The 27667-nt window shown below is 39.0% G+C and overlaps 1 protein-coding gene across 6 annotated transcripts in view; it reads right to left on the bottom strand.

Moving 5' to 3' along the window:
- The window catches only part of ripor1 (RHO family interacting cell polarization regulator 1), a 40468-nt gene extending 14582 nt beyond the window's left edge, over nucleotides 1-25886 (bottom strand). The window contains exons 1-9 of one of the 6 annotated variants that reach the window (XM_028040612.1): nucleotides 25754-25886; nucleotides 4876-4999; nucleotides 4393-4545; nucleotides 3218-3296; nucleotides 3098-3121; nucleotides 2933-2986; nucleotides 1513-1662; nucleotides 1312-1375; nucleotides 608-651 (exon numbers count right to left, since the gene is read on the bottom strand). In XM_028040612.1, the coding sequence (XP_027896413.1) occupies nucleotides 608-651; nucleotides 1312-1375; nucleotides 1513-1662; nucleotides 2933-2986; nucleotides 3098-3121; nucleotides 3218-3296; nucleotides 4393-4545; nucleotides 4876-4973 (666 nt within the window). In that variant the 5' untranslated portion in view covers nucleotides 4974-4999; nucleotides 25754-25886. Of the gene's footprint in view, nucleotides 1-607; nucleotides 652-1311; nucleotides 1376-1512; nucleotides 1663-2932; nucleotides 2987-3097; nucleotides 3122-3217; nucleotides 3297-4392; nucleotides 4546-4875; nucleotides 5000-7862; nucleotides 8181-9833; nucleotides 10154-20091; nucleotides 20284-25753 lie in introns of those variants that run through there. The other 5 variants (XM_028040622.1, XM_028040638.1, XM_028040604.1 and 2 more) reach the window with 5 other exon arrangements.
- Nucleotides 25887-27667: the final 1781 nt, after the last annotated feature.

The following is a 27667-nucleotide window of genomic DNA, read 5'->3' as shown; positions in this document are numbered from 1 at the left end:
TAATTTGAACCGTTCCTTTAGCTTAACTTTAATGTCTGTGAAAAAATTTATATATATCAAGTAGAACCTAAAACATGTTTTCTCATTCTATTCTATCTGCATGTAAGCGATACTATAGAAGAAATGTGTGTAAAGAATGTGTGCAAATTTTCTGATTAAACTAAAAAAACAACAGTTACCCTGAAGAACTAAGTTGTTTACCACCTGCCCTGTTCACAATGCAGAGCTAAAGGAAAATGCTTTCCGTGTACAGGAAAACCACCCATTATGACTCAGCAGGAATAACACTAGGCAGACCTCCAATAACAGTACGTTTCCAGAAACAGTCAATGAATTTTGGCTTCATCTAAAACAAAGAGGTCCACACTGCTGGTCCTTAAAAACTTGGCAAAATAAATCATTTCTTACACTCTTAAAACATTTCCAGCTAAAATCAGAGAAAAGTTTTTTATTTATAATTATATAACTATGTAATAATGTAATAGAACTATTGCATTGTTTATCTTCCCCAAACATCAGATTTGAAATAATGAAAGGAAAAGCATAATTTATATCACTGTTTAAACATTAAGTTATTTAGCTGTGACAGACGGAGGTGCAGACTAACCTCATACTGATCCCCTGCACACAACCTGGCAAATCCTGCAAGACCTGAAAAACAAGAAGACATAGAACTTGAAAGAAATTACAAAAACCCCAAAGCATATCTACGAATTAGTGTCATCATTTAAAAAAAAGAATATTACCTGAACATTTCTACACAAACTCTGTGAGCCCCCACCACCCACCCAAAGTCCCTAAATAGCATTAATCTGAATGAATGAAAGCACAGCCATTAGGGCCACTTCAGGCTTTTGCAATGCCTTCATCAGGAATAAGCACTCAAGTAACTCATATAGCAGAGGTGCATGTGTGTGGCATATACTGTAAGTTTTCCTATTGTTGTGATGCTCATGCAGTCAAGATTTTGACATAAAAAGATCTGGCTTAGCTGGAGCTCAAAGTTCATATGCTACAGCAGGGATGCTCAAGTCCAGTCCTGGAGAGCTACCGTCCTGCAACTGTTAGATGCATCCTTACTCCATCAGACCAGGATCAGCTCTGAACAGGCCTGGTAACGAGACATTCATTTGATTCAGGTGTGTTGGAGCAAGGAAGCATCTGAAAGTTGCAGGATGGTTGCTCTGGTGGACCCCGGTGCTACAGTATCAGACCTGCAGGAAGGTCAGTTGCAGTGTTGCAGTGTTATTTACCTGAGTGGACCAGAGAAATGAAGGTAGGTATGCAACAATGTGGTGAAGTTTTTAGTACCTTTCAATCTGATGTGGAATTCTCCAAGCTGGTTCTCAAAGTCATTTTCCATCACACACATATTCTGTAGAGAGAATGCATAATCTATTCATTTCTGCACTATTTGAACAATACACCTGCTACCTTTAATGTGTCACAATTGATTGCACTAATATAGGCCGTATCTGGCTCCTCATATGCAATAAACTCAATTTATCTTACCTCCGTGCATTCCTTGTATCCTTTAGAAGCCTCTCCCAGGCTCTCCTTGGCCTCCTTGCTTCCTGGGTTGGCTGTGTATGCCTTCACTATCTTGTGTGCTCCATCTCTCAGTTTCCTCTGCAGGCAATAGGCTTCATAAAACTCCTCAACCTGAGAAGAGAACACCTGAATTTCAGAAGAGCAGCTCTGTTCTGGCAGAAACATTAGCAATCAGGAGGCTTTGGAGAGCAAGACATTCATTCAGTGTTGCTCATTTTGGGAATTTAGAACTGGTAGAACTGTATGTGTCTAGACTTGTGATCATAAATAAAAGACACATGTAGCATCTGATCACACATGAGAACTTTTTTTGGCAATGTGCAAGAGGATCAGCCAAGAAAAAAGACGATGAGTTCAAAAAGCAGGTTTCATATATGGACTCCAGATGCATTAGCCGCCTTGACTTGTACATGCCTATATCAGGAAGACAGGCATATGATAGTGTAAACTTTGGGGAGAGACTGTGATGGCCAGAACCCTATAAACGAGATGCTGTCCAATGATTGGGAGGATTTCACTATGATTGGGCCAAGATTTCCTCGCAATTCGGTCGTGCTGCAATATTGTAATAAAGCTTTGTTGTTCATCCAAAGTCTGCAGCATGTAGAGTCTTTTTCCTGCTACATCACCACACCATCATCAAGAGAAGACTGACCAGAAAACACAACACTCAGCATTTGTAAGACATGATCTATAAAGGAAACACTATAATTGCAACTCATGATGACAAATGAAGCAATGTTACAAGAAGAAAACCCCATAGATTCACTGACAAAACCAGTAACCCAAGTTAAAGGAATGGATCCATTGAGACACATTTGGTCCACCAAAGACCAGTGATGACAGTTTGTGACCGTCACAGCTGTAAGAACTGTCAGAGAAATGTCCTTCATTTTATTTCCCCTTTTACCGTTAGGCTGTTTGACTGTAGACATGCAGCTGTATGTCACAGTGTCTCCTATATGAGACAAAAGTGACACTGCTGCTAATTTGGTCTAATGCAAGGCCTGCTCTGTGTCTGCAGAGCTATAACTGCAGGCTGAATCGTTTCTATCCCCATCACCAATCTCCATTCAGACCCAATCACATTCAAACTTCTTCTAGGTGCTTAACTTGGTGATGAAGCATGTTTGTCAGTAAATACTATTTACTGACAAAATGGTATTAACTCAATGCCACCTGAATTAATAGGTGGTATTAATTCACCACCTATTATCTATGCTTCTGGTTAGTGTGCATCGGAACACTAGCCAGAAGAATTTAGTTTAACATGTCGTCCCAACTACAACACCTTCAAAAGGAGCTTTAATCTGAGACTAATCAGACTGGATTAACAAAGAGTATCCAAAGAGTATCCAATCATGGGTTTTGTGGCTCTTACCTTACTGAGATGAAACTCCAGCTTTGTGATGTACCGCTCAATCACCCTAACTTGCTGTCAAGGCAAAAGCAGAGGCAAATTCACACCACTTTACTGACTGAACCATTTTGTCACCATTTTACACAATGCAGTTTAGAAAAAGGGGAAGAAAGTATTGTAACTCACCTTATCTAACTCATAAAGGAAACCCTAAAGAAAAGAAAAAAAAACATCAAGTCACCAGAGTTGTATTTAAAGACATGAAGAGTGAATTTTGAGTTTGTGTGCAGAGTGATCAGAACATACCAGTCTGGAGTTTCTCTTAGACATTCTAATCTGTCTGTTGATGTTTTCCAGATCCATTTGGTAAACATGCAGGTAAGATCTTTAACACACACAATCCGTCAGAATGAAAATAAACTCTAGTACAGAAAAGTTTATTGAAATGTGCTTGGCGTTTAATGTGATGGGAACAAGCCTCATGAAAAACAGCTGATTGTTAAAACACAGAGTCTTTATTGCAGCAAATAATGTCACTGAAAATGTTAAAAAAACAGAAAAGGTTGTTTGTTGTAATCACTCCTTTAAACAAGTTCACATTCAGATAGAATCTAATGGTTGCTATGGAGACTTGGGTTAAATTAATACTCTCTGTGTCTCGCAGAAAATTCTAGATTCTCATCTAGGCTTGCAGTTTGTGGCTAAAAGAAATGTGTGTGTGACATCATATAGAGTTAATCCTGTTAGATCTAAATAGAAAAAGATGTTCATTCAACATTCAACCAGGAAGTTTGTTCCTGATGGGACATGAGAAAGGCATGTCTCAAAAGATAATAAAACAATGCTCAAAGAGTACTACTGGTCTGTTTTATTTAATAAAACTAACACACGTGCTCACGCCCACGCGCGCACACACACACACACATATACATATATATATATATATATATATATATACTGTATATAAGCAGTTTTGTGCATGTTTCCAATGGTATTTTGATGATTTATAATGATTTATATATAGCGATGTGCTTCAAGTCTCTGAGGTTGGAATACCTCCTTACCATTACCCTAATAGCTTCCTTTCCAGATTTTCTATCAGATTCAGATCTGAACTCTGGACATTATTATTACTCCCAGTCAGAAGCAACTTGTTGATCAAATCAACATATTACTTTAAACCTAAATTTGTCACAGGAAGGAATAATTTGGGGCTCCACTGCACGTACAGAAAAAGAGCAACTGATATCGAAAGCTTAATAATGATCTCTCTTTTTACTGTAAGGGAGTACATGTAATGTGTCATCAGCGATTTTTTTAAGTATTATATTTTACCAACATGAGATTGAAAGATGGAATTTGTTTATATTTTCCAAAGTGATGTGATGCTCCTGAATACAGAACCAAGAGATTTTTTAAGTCTTTAACAGGTATGCTGATAAACGGGGCAGTTTGATACTTCTACAGGAGCAGCTACTCACTGGAGCCCTCTTTTCAGAGCATTGTAGACCTCATCCAGCCGCTCTGGTTGAGGAACTTTCGGTGGTGGGTTGGCTTTGGTAGACATAGTGAAGAGTCCACTCGCTCGGCTGGACTTCCTGCTGATACCAGGAGTGCTGAACACTGAGAGGTTCCTACAGCATTAGAGAAAGACAACTGTCCATCAACGAGCATCAGTAACATGCCATTATAAATTAAACATAGATTATAGATATAGATGTAAACATAGATAAACATATAGATTAAACATCTCTGACATTTTTACAATATACTTGTAAAAATATCCAAGTATATGTCAAGTATACAAGTAGAAGCCAACATAATGCCAGCATTATGATAGAAAACATCTTTTGATCTTGTCATAAATGTCATCATGTCTTGGAATGTTAGGATAATAACATGTGTGTGTGGCCTTGTATTTGAATACTGTGCAGGTGTGTGGGGGTGCGAGCACGTGTGTGTACCTGTAAGGCCTCTCCTGTGTGTTAACTCCAGTGAAGCTCTGGCTCCTAGTGATGGACCTGGATGTGATGCGTCTGACTGGACGGACAGACAGCGACATGGTGGACAGAGTTCGTGATGGACTCCCTGCATTAAACAAACAAAGCACAAAAACAATCACACACCATTCTCACTTGTTATCAGTTCTTTGCATGCACCTCATGAAGATTCTTAATCCATTCCATTCAAACATGATTTAAATGCATTTTCCTTTTTAATATAATGAACTGGGATTATTGCACAAATATATTAAAAGTACAGAAATAATATAAAAAACTAAGAGTAAAGTAAAAAGGCAAGGCAAGTTTGTTTGTATGTCACAAACAAACAGCAACAAGAAAATTCAGTGTTTTGCATGATATCAGCATTAGTCTCGACATGGAGACTTGTTCTGGTAGGATCAAGTCTCCATGGAGAAATGCACAAACGGTTAGATCTGCCAGACAACTCAGTCAAAGCACATTCATCATGTAAGGATTTGGATTTTTTGTGTATGTTTCTGGTTAATTGAGTCTCTGTGTTGTCCCATCCTCCTCTTGATTGTCTCCAGCTGTCTCTTGTTTCCCCTTGATTATCCTGTATGTATTTAACAACACCTGTGTCTTTGTTTCACTGTCGGGTCCTAGTCTAAAGTCGTGAGTCGTGCCATGTGTTCCTGCGTCTGCCTTCCCAGTGCTACCAGTGTCTGAGTTCCTTGTCTCATTGCTCACCTGTGCTGCATGGACTTTGTACTCATCTGTGAGTTACATTAAAACCATCATTCTGCACCTCAACCCTGAGTCCAATCCTCACCATCAACCCTCAATTCATGACACATTATGAAATCCACACAGAAAGACTCTGTAGCTATCACTCAGCACTAAAACATGCAAGGGAAACGTTCTTTGCAGACATCATAAAAAAAACATTAACAATGCTTGAACTTAATTTGCAATGGTTGACAGGATGAACCAGCTGAACTGCAATCAAACACAGAGTGCAATGGATTTGCCAACTGCTTAGCAGAGGAAAGTAAAAAAAAAAAAAAGCACAGTGCTGGTTCTGTCGGACCTCAGTGTTAGGCATGACATATTACTGGAGCGACTGGAGAGCTGGGTTGGACTCTCTGGTCCAGAACTCAACTGGTTCGAATCTTACATAAAGAACAGGATTTTTTGATTCAATGGAAAAATTCTCATCGAAAAAAACAGAAGTCACATGCGGGGCACCCCAAGGCTCAATCTTAGGAGCCCTCTTATTCAATATCTATATGCTCCAACTGGCTCAGGTTATAACAGGAAATAAGATTAGCTACCATAACTATGCAGGTGATACATAATTCTACATTACGATGTCACCAGATGACTCGAAACCCATTCAAGGTTTCTAAGCATCTGATAAATGTGCGGATGTCCTACAACTTTCTCCAGCTGAACAGAAACAAAACTGAAGTTATTATCTTTGGACCGAAACAGGAACCATCTAGAGTCAACGCACAGCTTCAGTTATCACAGCTGGAAAATAGAGAATAAGCTGAAATCTGGGTGTAGAGATGGACTCTGACCTGAACCTTCAGAGTCACATAAAGACAGTTACAATGTTGGCCTTCTATCACCTGAAGAATATTTCCAGGATTAGAGGACTAATGTCTCAGCTAGATCTAGAACTGTACCTGCCCATTAGTCTCAGATGCTATTATTTCCAAATTATGCTGCCTGCTCGTGCACCTTTGGATTTTTGTAACTTTTATCATTTTTAGCACAAACACAGTGTGGGCCGCTGGTGAACCTGCTAAGCCTGGTGGTGTCCCTACCACCGGGCTAAGCAGGTTTTCTGGGGGAAGGCCCTGCAGAGCCTTCTTTCATATTTTTGCTCTGTTTTCTACATAGTAAACTAAAACAGGACCTCTTATGCCTTTGTCTTACACAGCCTATCGCATGCAATCCCCCCAAAATGTTTTGGTTGTAATGTTACAAAATGTGAAAACGTTCAAGAGGCAAGAGTATTTCTGAGACACTGTATGGTATCATATGTTGCTGTCGATAAACACAACTGATTAGAAAACAATGTAGGTGATCCAGAATGTCTTAATAAGATGACCTATAGGAACCTTATAAGGTTCAATAAGTGTTTTGCTTACATTTCATCCAGCTGTTAATCCTTAATGTATTTTTATTGATGTTCTACCATAGTTGAAACTCTTCATGTGGAACATTGTTCAGTTTCTAACTTTGTTAAGTCAGCAAATATTTTTTCTCAGAGCAAGCACTGTTTTCTGACCTTATCCTTTCCAGTATCCGGTATCCTGTTCTCTTAAAGTGCTCAGAGGGCCTTTACACGCTGTGTGTCAACCAGCACAGGAAACGTCAAAATTCTACAGGAAGTCAGATGTTACAGCTTCCTTTGACAGGAAACCTAGCATAGGAAGATAGTCCTAAAGGCTGACGAGAAAAGGTCAGCTCTGCTCAAACTAAAGGAAAACCTTCTTTATAGCAGAAGAATTTTCATCTGATCCTTTTAGAAAAGTAGTCTGTATTAAACAAGCAGAACAAACTTTCTTCTTAATCCTAACATATATACAATAATGCAGAATGCACCTCCTAACTTGGAAATAATATTGCATATTTTAGATGGACTCAGTTATTTGTTGGTTTGGCATATTTTAACCACTAAAGTGACAGAGGAGGAGAGGAAGTTTAGCGAGGTGAACACATTTAAGTGGAATGAACTGGACCAGCAAGAAGTGTTGATAGAAGGCTTGGTCACACCAGGTTCACCAGGATCTTCCCTCCTTCATTTCCTCATAGTTACGTGTCATAAAAAACTGTTTGCCTGCTCTATGGGAATGTTAGAATAAAAAGTTAGGTCAGAGCTTGGCTTTATTTCAGTTAATACTCCAATCCTATCAGCTTCATTAAGAGCAGAGTAAAGTCATCTCAGGTGAAATATGTTACAAACTGCAGTTACGCACCTGATCAGTTCTATCCATTGATAATAGATTCCAGTCACAGCTCCTGATGATCCCACATCACCACTCGATGTGCCACACTGGAGCCTCTGAGCTGATGGAGCATGTGACACTACAGCTTTTGTTTGAACAGTCTGACCTTTCTCTCCCAGACCTTTCTGGATAACCATTATTTCCTCTGATCACACACACACATACACACCTTTCTACCGCTCACAGTGTTAACCAGCACAATAATGACCCTCCCAGATCTACAGTTTCCATCCACTTAGTTCACTGTGTCTATCCAAACTTCTTGTCTTTGCAAAAAAACAACAAAAAAAACCCCCCACAAAAACTTGCTCCAACCTCTGTTTTCTTTTATTGACAGCCATCTTGTTCTATATAGACCCTCTGTGATAGATCTGGAACCATTAGATCTTCTGAACTAGTTGTTTAAAATAATCAGCAGTTTGTAGCTTGGAATCTGAAATGTGATTAAATTGTAAGAATTTCAGATAGTCATAAAACTCAGCCAATCCTCTTAAACCTGAACAACAACAACAACAAAAAACAAGACACAAAAACAAAAACAAAAAAAAACTTCCTGCATGACCCACTGAAAAAAGATCCTGGAGAGCTTTCATCAAATGACCAAAACTACTGGCTGAAAAAATGAACACTTTCACGTCACTGCCTTTAGGAGAAGGAAATCCCAGGGGGAGTAACATCCTGTGAGGGGCAGGGCCCGGAAACAGATTAGTTCAGTTCAGTTCTGGCTAAACTGAGTCACAGAGACAAACCCTGCAGCATTTTCAGAAAATATGAATCAACCAGATTATGAAATACACTCAGAGTAAGCTTTGTTTGGGTAGCTGTACATCAAACAGATCATTTCAAACCCTAATAAATATTAATTTAAGCAAGTAACTAAAACATAAATACAGTTTTCATAAAGAAAAGTGTATTTTCCTTATGAACATACAGTTTTATAAATAAACTGTACTTTCTTTATGAAACTGTATAAAAAATACAGTGGTAAAAAAAAACTACTGTGGTAAAAATGATCTATCTAAAGATATGAAGAAAATGTGGAGGGCTTTCATTTAATAGCATTAACCCGATGTGGAAGAAAAGGACAAAGAAAGAAAAGTCCCAACATGAGCAGAATAGCAGGTACAGCATAGTGAAGAGCAGCATATCAAGGTCTACCACACCACCCCGGGCCCCAGATCCAGGCCATCCAGGAGGCCCCGAGGCTGTAAGCTGCACAATGAAGGTTGGAAAAATCTACAGAAAACACCAAAGTTGCGATGGTATACAGTAGCATCTGTTGGAGGGTCCAAAGCAAAAACAAAATACCATAATTTAGGACTGGAATGACAAGGTTGGATTTTCAGATCCAGACTGGCAAACAGGTGACAGAGAAGCAGCTGGATGTTCTGGTGGTTGATCAGTTACCAGAGAGCAAAACAACGGTGTGACAAACGTAGCCAACAAGTCAAGAAATACCATCATCATCAAACACCAGAAATCAAATCTTTGTCCAGGCTGAGGGCCGGCTTCGATAGAGTGGAGTGTTGTTACTGGATGAATCATATCTCACAGCTGTGGTGAGATTACCACAATTTACCACAGATTACCACAGATTTAAGATTCTGTAAATCTAGACCTAAACAGAACCAGACTGTGACTATGTGCTGGCAGTGGCGCGGTCATTTACAGCCATGTGACCAGAGTGGGACAACCTATTGAACTGAGTCAATAAATGTAATGTTCTACATTTATTGACTGTAATGTTATAATGTGTTCCATGAGAAGACATTATAAGACAGATGGTCCATTGCTGCCCTCTTTTTAGGCCTGTGAATAATTAGAATTTCAGCTTTTTGGAAGGAACTCACTTCATAAGTTACAGACCTGTAAACCATCAACCTGAAGCCATCCTGCAAACACAGTTAAATATTTCAGACAGTCTCAGTGAGCTGGTCATACCTCCATATCCACTGTACATGGTAGTTGTGATGCCGGACACCGGTGTCTCTCTGTAATGGCTCCACCTGCTTCCTGATAAAGCGCCAGTTCCTCTCTGCTAGCACTGACCCTTATGCCTGAACTTCTTGCCTAATTTTACTTTCTTTTTTTGGTTTCTTCTTCCCACTTGTTGGCATCTGCTGATCTTTAAGTATTGGTCAGTAAACAAGTGTTGTTTCCTTCACTTCTTTGCAGTCAATCCCAGCTTTTTTTTTCATTTTATCTTGTCCCTCAGTGCTAGTTGTTAATCCGTCTACTTCTCCTACTGATCGCCTTTCTCTCTCTGGCACGCTGATAAGAGGAGGAGGGAGGAGGGGGCTGGAGACAGGAAAAAGCAAGGCAGTCCTCCCTTCTCTTCTTCCCTGCTGACATCACTCTTTTTTCCTGTCCCTCCCTCTCTTGACTGGATGTATTGTTTTCAATATAATGACATATTCCCTTATATTTCTGCCTTTGATAGAAATGCTAAAATACACCGTGGACACAAAGTAGAATAGAAAGAAAGATAAATATGATGAACACTTCTGGAGGGATCTTTGTAAAATGCTAATTTACAAATAGCATTTTGCCTACATTTTTAGGCAGGTATTAAATGTATTTCAAAAATATTTAGAAAATAACAGTAACTATTTTTGTGTAGGTAGGGGTTGAAATTAGCTTCAGTGTAGAGCTGCTTAAAGATGGGATGGGGGTTTTAAAATCAAAGGTTTGTGGTGAGTAAAGAGTTTAAAAGAAACAACGGAAAAATAAATAACTAGCTTTCTGTGGAGGACTGGACAGTGGCCCACAGAATGGTCAGTTCTTATCCAACTGGATGGACTCTGTGTGCTTTATGGACAGGCTATAGTAGCTCTCCAAACCAAGATAGAAATGGTTATTCAGGTTAAACACTTAGAGTTTAGTCTACATTTGCTTTGCTTTGCATCTGATCTGGGGCTGGGTTTATCTGCTAAATTCACAACAAAAGTGAATTTTGTTGTGAATTGGGGAAAATAAAACAAAATGATACACAGTTCTCAGAGTGTTTAACAATCTTAAATCTAAAAAGTGTGGCATGTATTTCTACTCAGTCCACCTGAATCAAAACTACCTTTCACTTTAATCGCAGCTATGTATTTTGGGGTATGTCTCTACCAGCTCTTTGCATCTAGAAACATTTTTTTGTAAATATATATGTATAAATATAAACTACTTTTAAGTAACATTTTTTAGGCAGGTATTAAACATATTTTTAACTAAGCCATCTATTAAAACATAGGTGCACCAATATAAAAATTCAAGCTAATATTGATATCTAATATTAATATTGCAGTTATGGCTGATTATACGTACTATATATACTTATAAAATGGCCACACGGGGGACATTGATTTTCTGCTTAAACACTCCGCAGCCCTACACTGCCTCACTATCACTGTCACATCATCAACAGGCAAACGTCACACAGAAAGACTCCAGCCTGAAATTGAACTGAGGACCTTCCTGTGATGAGGCAACCAGTCATGCAATTTTTAAACATTAAACATAGATTTAGCTTGAGAAGTAAAATTATGGAGAAACATTTACTGTATGTTTGACAAAAGTTGCCAACCTTAAAAGTTTGTAACTTATCACCTCCCCATGCCTCGTCTCCTCTTTTCTCTCTAGAAAATACCTGCAGGCAGTGGTTAATAAGCATCAGAGTAATCTTATCTCATCTCACCAAGCATCAATTTGTTTAACAACAAAAACAAAAATGTGTTAATATAGATCTGTTAGGCTTTCCTTTGACTCTGTCATCAGATTTTTATGCAAAGCTAGGAGAATCTGTAAAGGGCCCAAAACGCCAAATGAGGCTGTGGGGCCACAGGTTGCTGAGCCCTGTTCCATTCAATCACTTTATTTATTCTAGAGGAGTAGAAAAAGCTTGATACTGAGCAGATTGTTTCTGCTTTACTAAGCCCTACATGACTGGCTCTGTGCGAGTGTGCATGTGTTGTGTCTGTTTGTGGACCCCTATGAAATGGGGACTTTCCAGTTAAGCTCCAGCTGGCCAGTAAGCGGCTTAGCTGTCGCTGGAGTGCTCTGGGCTACTTACTGACATGTAGTCACTATAACATGGTCAGACAGAGCCACACACCACCTGAAGTAAAGTAGAAAATGAAACATGGTTGCCAGTGAGCCTCCAATAGTACTGGTATTCGGTAATAAACATGTACTTTGCAATGCACTCATTGCAAAGAGCTCAAACTGATAGGTTGTATTCAGCATCATTTTATACTGTATGTCGAACTGTGACTGGAAGTCACTGTATAGTGACTGGTCCTTGGCTCTATGCTGAGAGGTAGTGCATGCAAAGCAGCTGTGTCATTAGGTCAGCCCTGCAGGTTAAGCTGCTCCATGTGAAACAAGAACACAAATCAGAAGCTGCAATAAAAGTTTAATCTGCCACAAGAAAACTGCTCAGAACAACATTTATAAATAAAACTGCAAAACAAAAACAAACTGCAAAGTCTTTTTTAAGTTTTCATAATAGTGAAAGGTCACTCTCTCCTGCAGGGTCCCTGGGATCTCATCATTCCTTTTCACTCTCTACTAGAAATGCATGATATAAACAGTATACGGTAGAAACGATAGAAATTTGGCCTGCGATAAAGATCTGTAGTCTACCGGCTAACCGTGTTGATAATGTAACCTTTGGCATCAAAACAGAGCTTGCAGGAAGCAGGATGGCAGAGAGTGTCAGCGAAGGCAGGTGCAAAACATAAATGATCTGGACCTGGTTCACGCACCAGGGTCACACACCGGTACTTGGCGTGACGCTTAGGAGGAGTGCGGCAGATGTCACGGTCACACAGTGAGGAACCGAGCGGTGTAAATGCACCCCACCCCGCTGGGACACCCATAAGGTACAGTTCGCTGAGTCTAATGGACCCCACTTCTTAACCCTCCCGCGGTCATAGGGGGGTGCTCAGGAGGAGCACAGCAAATGTCACAGCGAGCAACCTGGGATCGGGGTGATGGTGTAACGGTCTTTCCAAAACCACAAAAAAAAACCCTCATAAAAGTGCACACGGGCTCAGTGCGACCCCGCTGGATTGTGCACAGAGTAAAAAACTCATGGAGTCTAAATGGCCCCATCTCTTAAGACTGAAGGAGGGTCAGACCAGGAGCAGAAAAATTTAATCTGCAAAGTGCGTGTAAGATAAGAAATACAAGCCATTTGTTTTACCACCTTCAAATGAAGCATGTGGTTGAATACCAGCAACGCACCTGACTACAAGCCCCAGTCATAACACTAAGGAGAAAAGACAGGATTTGACACAGACGTCCATTACATTAAAGTTAATGTATTTCTATATAGAGATATATTTTTCAGTTATTTATGTAAGTATAATTGAAACACGTAGTCATTATTGAGCCTAAACTGCTGTCATTACCAACGATAAAAAAATTGTTAAACATTATGTACAAATGAGTTTTAACACATACAGATACATTTCACTCAATTAGTGTGATTTTTTTGTTTCTTTTGTAAGTTTCATACAAATCATATTGCGATATATACAGTATTGTTATCACCAACTATCACAATATTATGGTGTGATATAATTTTCAGAATAGGGATATAGCATATCTCTATTCTCTACAGTACACTTCAGACGACTCTGCAGTTGTCAGGTGAATCAGAGACGGACAAGAAGCCGTCTGACTGCAGAGAGCTGGTGGACCGCTTTGTGTCACGGTGTGTGAACAATCATGTGATTTCTATTATTTGCTGTGATGTATTTGTGGACAAACCCAGCTCGAACACAAAGATTGCAGACAGCATCAGATTGTAACCATGGTAACACAATAATCAAGCTATCAAGATTATTTTGTGCACTTTTGCAAAGTAAACTTCTCAATTTAATCCTCAATGTACAATAAATGTTTTTATTTATTTCTGCTGAAACCATTAAATCAGATGTAATAGCATTGTCATTCTCAATAAACAAATGCTGAAGTTTTAGATTTATGGTCTAAAACTTATAATTCACTCATTTAAAGGGGCCCCTGACCTTCAGTAGACCTCTGATAGGTTCTTTTAAGGAGACCTGTGAAGACAGTGTCACAGTAATCGACTAAACTTAAATGCATGGATGTTTCTGAACATCTTGTTGAATGACAAAATATAATGAAAATAATTTATTTTTTAACCTCACAATTCTAGATTTCAGAGGTGCTAAAAATTATGGAGCTAACCCCTCTGAGCTTTTTGATCTTTAAAGCAGTCTGCAGCCAAGTTGCTATGGAGATTAAACAGTCAGATATCATTAGGGTTTATTTAGTAAAATAGCAACAAATTTGCTTATTTCATAACATTCTTCATAACCAGCGACCTTCTCTCCTCTGGTCTGTTTAACAACTACAGTCTCAGATCAGCTCAGCCTTCCAGCTCTGTCAGCAGCAGAAACAGCAACTTTATTCCTGTCGGGAAAATATAGACTATATTTGCTTTGCATTGCCCCCACATGACAATAACATAGTATGATCTGATTAAATATTAGAATCTTCATTAATATGGGTTGTTGTTATGTTGTTGTTTTTCTTGTTTTTCTTGTTCTTTGTGTCTGTTTTTAATTTTAAGCCCCGGGCCCTCCCAAGGTCTCTGCACGCCCCTGTTTTTTACATAGATGGACAGCAATGAACTATGTGCAGTGGACAGCTTTCTGTCGGCAGAGCAGGCCTCAGAGATAACAGCAGCTCTCCCTGTGGGGGAGAGAAACTCCACAGAGAGGAATTCTCTGTAACATTCCACACTCCTTGCCCTGATAGAGCTTCTTCTATCACTAAACCCTACAACAGGACACTGCTTGGCTTACCTATCATAGCCTGAGTACCCATCTTATTCATGGTACTACATTATGTCAGTCAATCCACCAAGAGAGACAATATGGTTATTCTGAAAGACAAAGCCAAACAACAGTCTCTACAGCAGCACACATGAACATCTACAAGTACTAACAAGGATCTCCATTGCTCTTTTCCAATGCATTCAGTAGCAGCTCGACCTGATTCAACTCTACTCTAAGCAGTTTGGGTGGTTTCCCATTACAGCTGAGTTAAAGCTCTAGTGGGTGAGGTCATCACTTAGTTGGGCACTCTCAGAATCTGAAAAGTAGCACAACATGATCTATATGCAACACAAACATCATTTTGGTTCTAAACCAAGGGTGGGCAACTCCGGCCCTTGAGGATTGGTGTCTTTACTTTGAGATGTGTTTATCTTCAGCACACCTGAGTCGAATGTTTAGGTCATTAGCAGGACTCTGGAGAACTTGACTCCATACTGAGGAGGTAATTCAGCCGTTTGAGGAGTGTTGGACCAGGGAACGTTGCAGGACACTGGCCCTGGAGGACTGGAGTTCCAGGCCCCTGCTCTAAATGAACCAACCCACCAAGGGCAACTCTACTAACTGCAAAAAGTTAACCTTTTCAGGAACATGAAGATTCCAGTCTATTAGATACACAGTAAAGGTCAATCAGCTTTACCTGCCAGATCTTTAAGTATTAACTCTGCATAATCACATAAAAACCACATGTTACTACAACAGCCCATTTTTTGGTTGTCCATCATTAAGCTACTGACCCAACAACAAATTATTCCTCAATCTAAGTGCTCCTCTTTTCCCTTGATCAACTTGATCTGGACAGTCATTTTTCTGTGGCTATGAACTTAAATAAACCTTAGAACTTTTCAATCTGTCAATACATTGACAACCAGAGTTTTGATGCTGCTTCTTTTAAGCTTAATAATAATCAAAGATAGGAAAATGATTTGTGCGTTCACTTAGAAATGTACATTTTAACCATGCATTATATCCAAATGCATGGTGTTTTCATGCAGGAATTTGGATTAAAACTCCAAATGCAGGGGATCTGGCATTTCAGGCAGTCTGCAACTGCTTCAGGCATTGCTGGTTTTACGTTGGTATGACTTCACTGACTCTTTCAAAAAGCAGTGAAAGAAATTGTTATGAAGAAAAGCTTTCATTTAATTAACCTGATGTTTTATTTTGTGTCATTGCATTTTATCTGTGTATCTTTGTCTTTCAGCTTGTTTTATCTGTGAAGTACTTTGTAATTTTTATTTGAAAAAGGTGCAATTTACATAAAATTAACTTTTATATTTGTATTCCTTAAAAAGAAGTCAGAACTGAGCTAAAAAAAAAATACAGGAACTAGCGCCGGCCAGCTAAAGCCTCATCTTTCCTCATAATCTTACCAACCAGAATCATCTGCCTAAAAATATCAGAGAAAATTGCATTTGTCGACTGCCAATGAACTGTAATTATGAGAAAAACAAAAACAGGCAGAAGAGACTAAATGAAGGAGGAAGATGAGACCAGATGAGAAAGGTGTTTCCTGTTGGCCAATGCTCAGGTGGAATGATTCAGATACGGTAAAGCAGCTCTGCTGGGAGCAATGCGGTGGAACCAGCCTAACTGTCTGTGAAAAAAATCTGGTCATTATGTAACTTTCCAGGTAACACAGATCAGTATTTCCTGTAAGTATTTTTCAAAGTAAAAGTCTTCCAAGGTGTCCCCCTCTTTGCTATATTTTCTTACATAAAACTACAGAGTTTTTATGTTTCTAAACCCATGAACTAGGGGTTAGAAATGTCAAACATTTTTGTTTCAGTGGGTTGAATGTCTTTTCTTTATTTATCTTTATTTTTTTTTTTTTTTACTTGAAGAATCCCAAGTTCCTCAGTGATTAAAAACACACTGAGTTTGCCTTTTGTTTGATAAACGATCAATAAAAGTCTGACTGGTTAGATCCAGCCGGCTGTCAGCTCTCCAGATAGCAGGGATTCATGCTGCTCAGTGTGGGGAGCAGCGCTTCCTCCGCCTCTCCCATTACTGTACTACTGCTTCTGCGTCCCCTGCTACTACTAATGTACCCACTACTACTGCTGTTTCCTCTGCAGTTAAATCCAGCGTTTTAGTTGGAACTTTACACCGCGGAATAAATGGTAAAGGCAAAATATTGATTTGATTAACGTTGTCTTACTGATTATCTTTTATGGGCGGGGCTATCTATGTGGTGTGCTGATGTATTTGTCTTCTGTCAATTGCATCCTCTCAGTCTCCCATCAGTCTGTCTAAAAATGTATAATTAATCCCAAGAGTTTTGTTTCTTTCTGTAGTACAGTAACATGTAAATATGTTGAACTTGTCATATGTGTTGGTGCGACCAGAAACTTAAACGTGTGTTATTAGGAACACAACATAGAATCAGTGTCTACTTTACTGATCAGGTTTATGAACACACTTCGGCTGGGAAATCGGTGATTCAAAGTTTTAAACTGCACAGTCCGTAAGTTCTCCTCTGTCTACATCATTAACGGAGCAGTAGGCAGACTAGGTAGAGGAGGTACTAATACCTTTTATTTCGAAATATGGACCATTTTTGCACGGAAAATGTGAATTTCAAACCTGTTATGATACATTAACTTCAACATGTGTTTACAGTGGAAGATGCACTTTAAAGAGTTGACTTCAGCTTCACTCTAAAGACTAGATACTTGACTCCAGCTCAAGCAGCAGACCCCGACTCTGATGGATCATGGATAGATCATGAGAGGAGCACATGATCTATTAGCCAATGTCATTTTCAGACTTTGAACTCCTAATGCCTTTTAAAAATATGTTCATGTCTTTTTGTCTCTATAACTTAACACAGTGTTAAATGACAAGGTCATAGAACAAAATAACTTCTCTCAAAATCTTCACCTCTTGCCCAACTACAAACAGGGCTACTTCAGTTTGTCAAGATAAAATCACTTTCTGTTCTGTTCATTAAAAAAAAAAATAGACACGTTGTCTCTTTGCAACAGTACCTATGCTAACTTCCGCTCAGAAGGACATGCAGAACAGAGCAAGGACCAGATAACTGCTAAAGAGGTGGTAACATACAGTTTTTATTTTATGCAAAATTCTATTTCTGAGCTGTTTAAGCTGTGACAATCAGATAATGGCAGTGAGAAGAAATATTTGATCAGCACTCCTAATCACAAAGGAGAATGAGTAAACAGAGAAATTATTAGAACAAAGATGATCTGGTTATAAAAATGCAACTGAGTGTCTCTGCTATTCAACATAAAGTCTTTTCTTTGAAAACCACTCTACTGTCCTTCAACAACTGTTTTTCATAGTTCCCTTTACAGATACTCCTGCATGTATTACACTCATTTGTCTTACAAGATGGCCAGTAGGTACTTTTTGGTACTTCACTGCAACCACCATGTTCACTCATTACACTGATCTCCATTCATTATGTTAGAATTGATGATGCACCATGGAGCAGATTTACTATTTAGACTTGAAAGAAGAGACTTTAAACGTAAATTTAGGTTGACAAAACCAATTTCCATATTATTTTTGCTGAGTGGCAGTGTAATGAAGAGATCTTATTACTGGGACTATTTTTACTTAAGTCACTTTAAGACAGTGGTTCCTAAAGATTTTCTTCGCCCCCCTATGGATTACAATAAAATCCTCCCCAAAAAAGAAAAAAAACATCAACTGGGCACACACATCGTTCAACCAGACATAAACCTATACACACATTTTGTTTTCAAACTCCACTGAAATTTATTTCACACTTCAGGTTGCAACAAAACTACAAACCATCTTTACAGTGAAACACTTGTGTAACTGGTTTTTTTTCATCCATACAGTCCCGCGCCCCTCCTGCAATGGCACGGCGCCACCCTTAGGGGGCGCGCCCCACACTTTGGGAACCACTGCTTTTGCTCTTTATTAAAACCAGCACTTCAACTAGCACTTTATTTTGCACTGCACTTTAGGCATAGATTTGCACATCAATAGCCATTTGTACACAGGACGTTTTAACTATTTATTGAATATTTATTGAGTATTTTAATAATCAGCATGTAGCATTTTGTTCAGGGTTCTGCACAGCTGCTCCGCATTGAGAGGTGAGGTGGTTGTCTGAAGGGAGGATAATCATTACTCAGAGCAAACAAGGGCTACTGTTTAGTAAAACCTAAGGTGAAGGTGCTAAGATAGAATAGCTCACCTGTCTGTACTGTGTCCTCTCCACCATTTACAGGTTCAGGGGGAGGCAAAGAGGAAAGTGGGGGAGGGGGAATATTTTGTGGTGTTTCATAATGGTGCTTATGGTGTAAGGATAAAACATTAAATGTTTATAAAAAGTAAATAAGAATGTATATTTGTATTTGGTAAAATGCATTTTATTCAAATCGGTGTACATTGTAAATTGGTGAAGTCCGCTGTGAATTAAAGGTGGTTTGGTCTTTCACAGCTGAGACTGTTTAAGACTCCAGTTGTGCCTTTAGAGATGTTCCTGATGTTTTCCTAGAGATGAATAAACCTTTAGTGCTTTACTCTGCCTTGACCTTCATCTGTACTGAAAATCCAGCTGCAAAATTGCTACAACCCTAACCTGGAACAAATGGCTACATGCTAAATATTAAAACACTCAATAAATATTAAATAGTTAAAACTTTGTGTGCAAATGGTTACGTGCAAATTTATGCTTAAAGTGCAGTGGTAAATAAAGTGTAAAAGGTTCTCCTAAAGTACTATACAAGTGACTTAAGTAAAAAATGTCCCAGTAATGAAGACCTCTTCATTACAGGCAGCATATGGTCACTTCTGTCCAGGAAACAAATCAAGGAAAAACAAAAAATTCTCAAGGAAGTACAAGCATGGACAACAAAGGATCAGAATCACCTTCAATTGATAAAGAGTGGAATCAAACATACTTCAAAAGGCAATATTGTCCTGTTCATTACTGTGCATTTTCCACGACTGCTGAAAATTATAATTAAGTTTTTTTTATCCAAAGCAGGAAACTCCTCAGATCTTCTGTCCACTGAAAAAAGTGAGTAAAAAGTCAAACTGTTACCAGCTCCATTCACCAGCTGTGGAGACCTGAGTCTGACGCTGAGCTGTAGGAGTTAAGAAGAAGGCTCAAATCTGCAAATATTGTTTTCAAATATGTGTTTCTAGGTCAGTAAAGGATTTTGAAATATGTTTTCAACTATTTAGCCTAACAAGAAAAGGCTAAATATAAATCCACTGACACCGAAGCTACAAAACAGATTTTTCTCACTTAGAAATCTGAACATAGCAGAAAACTACATCAATACTCTGGATGAGACATAAAAAAAGGATTAAAAATCATGGTGGTAAAAATATGTGATTACCTGAACTACCTTGTAATGAAGACCCTTTCCAGACCAGGACGTTCTTTCCCAGCAGCTGCTCTCACTCCCAGGCAACAAGCCACACATGTAAACTAACAGTGTCCTAAAGGTTTCACATGTACAACCAGCAAAAACGCCCAACACAGAAGATGGGTACTGTATATAGCTGGTTACAGCCTATATGTCGGCAAAATCCATGATTCAGGTTGAAATGCTTTTGGAAGGGGTCCTTTAATCTCACAACCTGCTGACTGGCAGAGCAAATATTACCTTAGTCAGACTGGTAAATATTTGTTAGAGAGAGAGCGAGAAAGAGAGAGAAAACTGAAAAACAAAGTGGTCCTACAGGCTGAGCGTTTGGTTCCGATCCTGATAAATAGCTAATCAGTTCACATGTAGCATGAAGTTTGCACATCTGGGAGTGAACCTTCCATGTTCTACCTGATCTACATGGTCTACTGACACATCTGGATCTGATTCAGGCAGTTTGTTAGCTCAGGCCTGATCATTAGCTAAAATAGGTAATCAGACATTACCATTTTCTTTTTTTTCTCAAAAAAGAAAAATGGGCTTCCTGTTCATTTCACAGAGAAAGCAACAGCATGCAGGAGGCTGTGGGGGAGAATTCCCACACTCTGCCCAAGCTAAATATTATCACTTGTTACAGCATCTATCTTTATTGCTGCGATGTTAAACAGGACAGCTTGAAAAGCTGATTTAGAGGTGAGATGCACCAGGTTCAGAATTTCAGGTTGAACAGCTTTGACAGGTGACCAGCCACTCAGAGATTCAAACATCCAGTTTGATAAGATGAACTGATACTATATACATCCTGGATGTTTTTCTAAACAATGATACCAAGATAACTATCTGTTACGACTAAGATAATGACTTCTCATAGATTTTAACTGAACCCTTCTTTTAAAAAAATCCAAACAATCCTTTTAGCATGTTTATTTAGATACACTGAAATCTAAATGCAGATATAAGGAAAGTTTTCCAGACACACTAACATTAATGAGCCAGAACTCTGACAAAGCAGTTCAGCAGACAATAAATAAAAAAAAATAATAACTGATGCCAAAACAACACGATACTTCAGTCTGGGACACATGCAGACTAGTGATGGTTATTTCAATAACAACATGTCAAACACAGGAACCAGAGGCCATGTCGGCAGAGGCACCATAAGCAGGGGAGCCGCCAGGAATCTTGGGCCCCATGACAATAAATGAAATTGCAAGGGTTGAAATTGGAAAATTAACTTATCATTACAGGAAAAATGTTGATCTGCTGTCATTGGTAGCTAACTAGACTGAGCATTCACAACAGGCTGTGCTAGGGATGAGCAGCCACATGAGATTGTGATTGACAGCACTAAAACTCTCCTGTCCTTGATTAGTTGTTTCTAGATAGTACTGGGAGAAGGCAGAGGAAATAGACTTTTCACAGATTATCTCTCATGCCATACTGTCACAATATAATGACAGTTTTAAATATGTAAAAAAAAAAAAAACTTTTATAAAAGTTACATGCTGCAGTTTTAATTTTACTTAGGAGAGGACGGGTCAGGAGGGGACGTGGGTTAAAGCTGCTGCTGTCTGACTCATCTGTTGTTAAGTGTGATAAAAAGGTACAGGGACAAGTTCAATATATGAATATGTTGGTAATTTCTTTCCTTAATTCATTAAATGTTAGTGAAATGCAGGCAAACAGTTTTCTGTAGCTAAGCTAACTATGTTGAATGGTTGATAATCTCACACAGTCTACCCACCTCTTGGAGAAAAACTGGGTTACAAATTGACACTTTTACCTTTTTCTCTCTCTGTCTCTCTATTTTTTGAAAACCTACTTTATTAATTTTCTTAGCAGCATAGTAACTGCAGCAGTCGTTCTTGTCTTGTACTGTCTGCTGCTGAAACACCGTCACAGTCAAACGCTGCAAGCAGGAACCAATCGATTCATGCAGATCCAGGGGGGTTCAGGGCAAATGTGGGCTTTTTGGTCTGGGAGGGGTAACATTTAATTTTTACTGCTAAAAATAATTTCAGAAAACACAATATAATTAATTTTATAATTGACAGGGCCCCATTTTTTTAATTTCTATGAACAACAACAAAAAATAAATAAATAAATTGTGGAGGGCCCCTTGTTGGTCAGGGGCCCTTGGAATTGTCATAACTTTTCCCTTCTATATGGCCCCCTGACCATGAGGGCAGTGATTGTGTTCCAGGCAGCTGCTGAAGCATCTGACAGTGACTGACTTCAGCAGACTGAGGCCTAATCTTCACATAGCCGGTTCTTTTTAAAACAATGTAGTGAAGACATTCATTTCTATAAACTAATCTCATCCACACAAACCCAGTGAATTGCATTACTGAACGCTGTTTTAAACATGTCACACCAATAGAGGACAGTGTAGGGCAAAACTAAAACTTATGTCAGCCAATCACAATCCTTCAAACAACCACACCTGAAGCTGACCAGCCGATTTCACACTTGAAGCTGGCGGTCATATCACGTGGTTTCCATGGCAATACACACAGTAACCTGACTTTGGAAGAGGTGGGTAGGTCAGGGCTCACAAAAAAAAATTCCAGAGATCACATCAAAGCTGCAGTATGTAACATCCATCCATCCATCCATCCATCCATCCATCCATTTTCTTACACCCTTGTCCCTAGTGGGTCGGGAGGTGCTGGTGGCTATCTCCAGCTAACGTTTTGGGCGAGAGGTATGTAACACATGTAAAAAAAAACATTATTATTAATATTATCATTAATATATATATATATATTTTTTTTTTTTACCCCTCCAGGGGGTCTTTTGTGGGCTCTAGTATGACAGTAGGCTGACAGGAAACTGGGAAGGAGAGGGGGGAAGACATGCGGCAAATATCACCGGGTCCGGGAGTCGAACCTGCGACGGCCGCATCGAGGACCCAAGGCCTCCAAATATGGGTCGCGCTAACTGCTACGCCACCACGGCACGCCCCATTATTAATATTTTTTTATGTAAATTTGTTAAAACTACCATGGCTATTTGTATGAGACAAATCTGTAAAAAGAATCAAACTTCTCTGCCTTCTCCCTATGGTCATCTGTCATCTGTGCAAATACACAGCTCGTTTAGAAACAACCAATCAGAGCCAGGAAGAGGCCCTTAGCACTGTCAGTCAAACCTATGTATGCGCAATTCAGATCCTCCCCCTTTCTCCCTACTACGCTGCAGCTGGTTCCCCACCGCAAATCCTGCCATGACAGAGGATAAACAGTTTTCCTGTACCGACAAGTTGTTTCTCCACCATTAGCACATTTAGCAGCATGTACATGCGATTGATTGATAGTAGTAAGACCCTCCTCCTAGCCCTGATTGGTTGTTTTTGGTCTGACAGCACTAGTAGCTCAGGGAGGAGGTGGAAGAGATCAATCTTTTCACAGATGATTTGTCTCAAGTTATACTGTCACAACATGGATATATTTGTTCAGACAGTCTGACCAAAAATATCTTAACACAAGTTACATACTGCAGCTTTAAAACACAAACGGTGGATTTCTTGTAGCTCATTACACAATCATATGACATCTGAACCTGCCATCAAGACACTGACATTGGGCTCATGGCATCTTGGAGTAATGAGCTGCAGCATTAGTTAGGGAGAACTGTCTGCCTTTGTCCACCAGAGTAACATGAGTTTGAGCTTAGATAAAGTAGGTTTCATACAGCAGAGCCACATGTCGGAATCCCAGCAGCAAAGAACAATCACTTACTCCAACTTCTCAAAAGTCTGAATAAGTCGGCATGTAAAGTATTTCAAACATGTGTTGAGGTCATTTGCAATGTTGAAGTCTGTTGCAATATGTTGACATTTCAGGAAGCTTTTCCAGATTGTCAGGAAGTGTTGACTGACACTTTATGATTCACTGAAAAGTTATGAAACCCTTGCAAATTTTAAAAGGTGCTTTAGGCCAATGGGCTTTGTTCTATTGTAAGGTATAAATTAATCACTTCAAAAGAATTGAATTAGATATTCTGTTTGTGCATCTTTATACTGTAGTGTTTAATACAGATAATATTATTATCTACAGTATATTACCTATATTCCAACCATTTCTAAATAAATTAAACCCTATCTTGGAAACCAAATATTTATACTGACCACAACAATCTTAAAGTTTTTATAAATCAAAATTCTAAAATAATATGACTGTCTTTTCTTGCCTCCTCAGGAATAAACAAAACACGGACATATCACTAAAGAAAGGCAAACGGTTTTCTACATTTTCTGAGTTGATTATTTTCGTCTTTCTTGATCCTGAAACAGGGTTTGTCTGTTCTCAGCAACGGAAGAATGAGACAAATCACTCTTTCTTCAAGATCACTTGTTTTGTTTAGCCAAGGTAAGTCAATAGGAGGGTCCAGTCTGGTTTTGAATAAAGTTGCTGGATATTTGTGATCTTGTTTTTCAATAAAATTAAAATGAAAGCAAAAACATGAGTTTTTAATGACAAACATGTTGTAGCTGATATTTTCTATAAAGTGTCCTTCTGCATCAACGGCGTGTGCTGGCGGTCCATATTTCCACCATGCAGAGGACCTACTGTCCACACTTTGCAAACCTAATCTTAGCCTGAGGTCATTCCATGTGGATCATGACTGAAAGATCAACATCCTAAATACATTTGATTGAAATGAACTTCCTAAGATGACAGCATCCAGCCTTAGAGAAAGGATGAGGAGCTCTGTCATCCAATGGGGTTTAGAGTTGAGTTGCTGCTCTTCTTCACTGAAATCAAGATGATCCTCTGGTCAGGACGCCTACTGTTTTGCTTCCCTTTTAGGAATTTCCCCAGAACACCTCACCAGGGAGGCATCCAGGAGGCCCGAGCCACCTCAACTGGCCCCTCTCGATGTAAAGGACCAGCGGCTCTACTCTGAGTCCCTCCTGGTTGACTGAGCTTCTCACCCTGTCTCTAAGGGAGAGCCCAGACACCCTACAGAGGAAGCCTGCAGGGTTCCTGTGTATTCATATTCCATATTCACTGAGCCAGTGAATATGGCTAATCACTGAGCCATATTCATACAGCCAGCTGGATCTGGAATGACTAGAATACCAGTGTGAGTAAACCAGTGGGTCACCATTCTGTAAATGTTCCAGTAATGACAACATTTCTGATTTAAAACTTGCCACACTCCATTTCTCATAATAGGTTATTATGCTGCCAGACTAATAATAGCTGTGGTTTGACTATTCCTGTGTGACATTAAGGGACATCTCAAAAGTTTGATTACTATGAACAACTGAATATATATTTAAAAAAATAAACATCATTATATGTATAAATAAGAATATTTAAATGAAACAGAATTTCAAACTGAAGCACAGTGCTGTCAAACACCAGCTGTTCCCTTGGGTGAGGACCCGCAGCGGGAACGCAGGCTTCTAGTGTTGCTGTCAGGTTTAAACAGCCACATGATGGGCTGAGCTGTCCCTGCAGGACTGGACATGTTGGGCTCCCGGCTCGGGACAACAGGTGGAGCCGCTCCGTCCAGAAACAGAACGTCAGATCCGGTCCATCACACCTGACAGAGAGCTGGGACAGGCTGATGCTTCGGCAGCTTTTATACAAACACTGCCATGAGAATGAATGGTGGAACCTACATGTCTGCAGCGATGACCTGCTGTCTCCTCCTGTCCTGTCCTGTCCTGTCCTGTCCCCGCTGTCCCGGATCTGTCCTGATGCTTCAGATCGCTCCTCTTCTCTCTGCCGCTTTCCAAGTTCCACTGACTAAACACTCACTTCCACGCAATTACCGCTGAATTTAAAACAAAGTAAAGAACACACCCAACATGTCAACTTCCTTTAGGCTCTTTCAAAATAAAACAGCTTCGAGCATTGCCGGGTGCTCCTTTGTTTAATGGTGCCTAAGGTGAACGTCTCTGCCATGTAAAACCAACATTAATCAGCTTCACCTGAAAACATCCGAACAAGAGCTGATCAGTTAGTTTGATCATTGAAATTCATCAGTGGAATGAAAAAAGCTGATTCAAAGTGGTCATTTAATGTTTTTAAAAATAGATTTTATTAAATCCTTGTAAGCTTGTTAAGAAAAACTATGATTTTTTAAATCTAGTTGATCTATTAAAGTATGAAATCTTGAACTAAATAAACACCACCTTCTCCAGCTTTTATGCCCATTTGAACTATTTCTGTCTACCAGCTTTGCAGTGAGTTTACTAGTGCCTGAAATGTCTGACTATTCCTGGTTGCAGGTTAGCTGAAGCTCTGTCAGATTATTGATGGAAAGCATCTCTGAACAATAGTTTTCAAGTCTTGCCATAACAGCTCAGTTGGGTTCAGACTTTGACTAGGCCATTGTAGCACATGAATACATGGTTTGATGTAAAACATCCCACTGTAGTGTATGTTTATGGTTGTTGTCCTGCTGGAAGGTACACGTCTTCCTCCGCTTCAGTCTCAGTCTTTGAGAGCCTCAAACAGTTTGTTTTCTCCAGAATCATCCTGTTTTCATCTCCAACCACTTTCCAATATAAATATATATAAATATAAATATATTCATTGACTTTGTCTCAAAAGTTTTACTTAAATCAATATTTAACTTTTGGGCTTGCTTAATCTGTATTAGGTATTTATTGCTTAATAAATGTACTTAGGTATTTAAGTATGTTTTACAGAGTTGTCATTTATGCATCCCACAGAGGCATATTATAAACAACCCCAGAAAAATATACATGAATATCATCTTACCAGCTCCTGCTGTGTCACCTAAACAACTTGTGGGAAATTCTAAACTGGACTTTTTCCGACTTTTCTCAACAATGTGAGACTGAAGGATTCAAAGAGAAAACAGTATTTTCACGTTATTTCTGATACAGACATCGAATCATGAGGCGAACTTAATTCTTCTAAAGGGCGGCTCCCTCCGTGGCAGCGGCCACAGGCATCCCATCGTCTGGATGGGCTGTACTGAAATAAATTTTGTTGTGCTTCGGTACAATAACAACAATAAAGCATTCATTCATTCATTCATTCATTCATTCATTCATTCATTCTTACATGACTTTCCACTTTATCTTCTTGTATATTCCCTTTATTTATACGTTCAAAGGGACATTTGAATCATTTTAGAACCTGACAAAAACCAGATAATTAAACCAACATTAATGATATTCTTGACAGTTTCATGTTTAAAGAAAACTTAGTTTTACTGACATGTTTCTTGTGACTGGAAGTAATATTAACTTTTTGGAGTCACGCATAGTTCTGACTAGGCATTTATGTATTTTATATATAATTATTTCTAATTGTATTGTTTTGTTTTTCACTGGATTATTTTCTGCTAGAAGCAAACTTAGGTAGAGAAAAATAATTTTAAACATAAATCTGTCAGAGGTCTGAATAAGTTGGTGAATACTTTTCCACAATATTTTTAGTTGACTTTACTAATAGTAGTTTAAACACTGTCACTGGAAAACATTTAGCTCTGTATTTCAGCAAAATATTGACTGCTTTAGAATTATTCTGTCATTTTCTCTCCATCAATGATTTATTTT

The sequence above is a fragment of the Xiphophorus couchianus genome, chromosome 2 (assembly GCF_001444195.1).
Source record: "Xiphophorus couchianus chromosome 2, X_couchianus-1.0, whole genome shotgun sequence".
NCBI lineage: Eukaryota > Metazoa > Chordata > Actinopteri > Cyprinodontiformes > Poeciliidae > Xiphophorus > Xiphophorus couchianus.
This window is presented reverse-complemented; position numbering and strand designations above follow the sequence as displayed.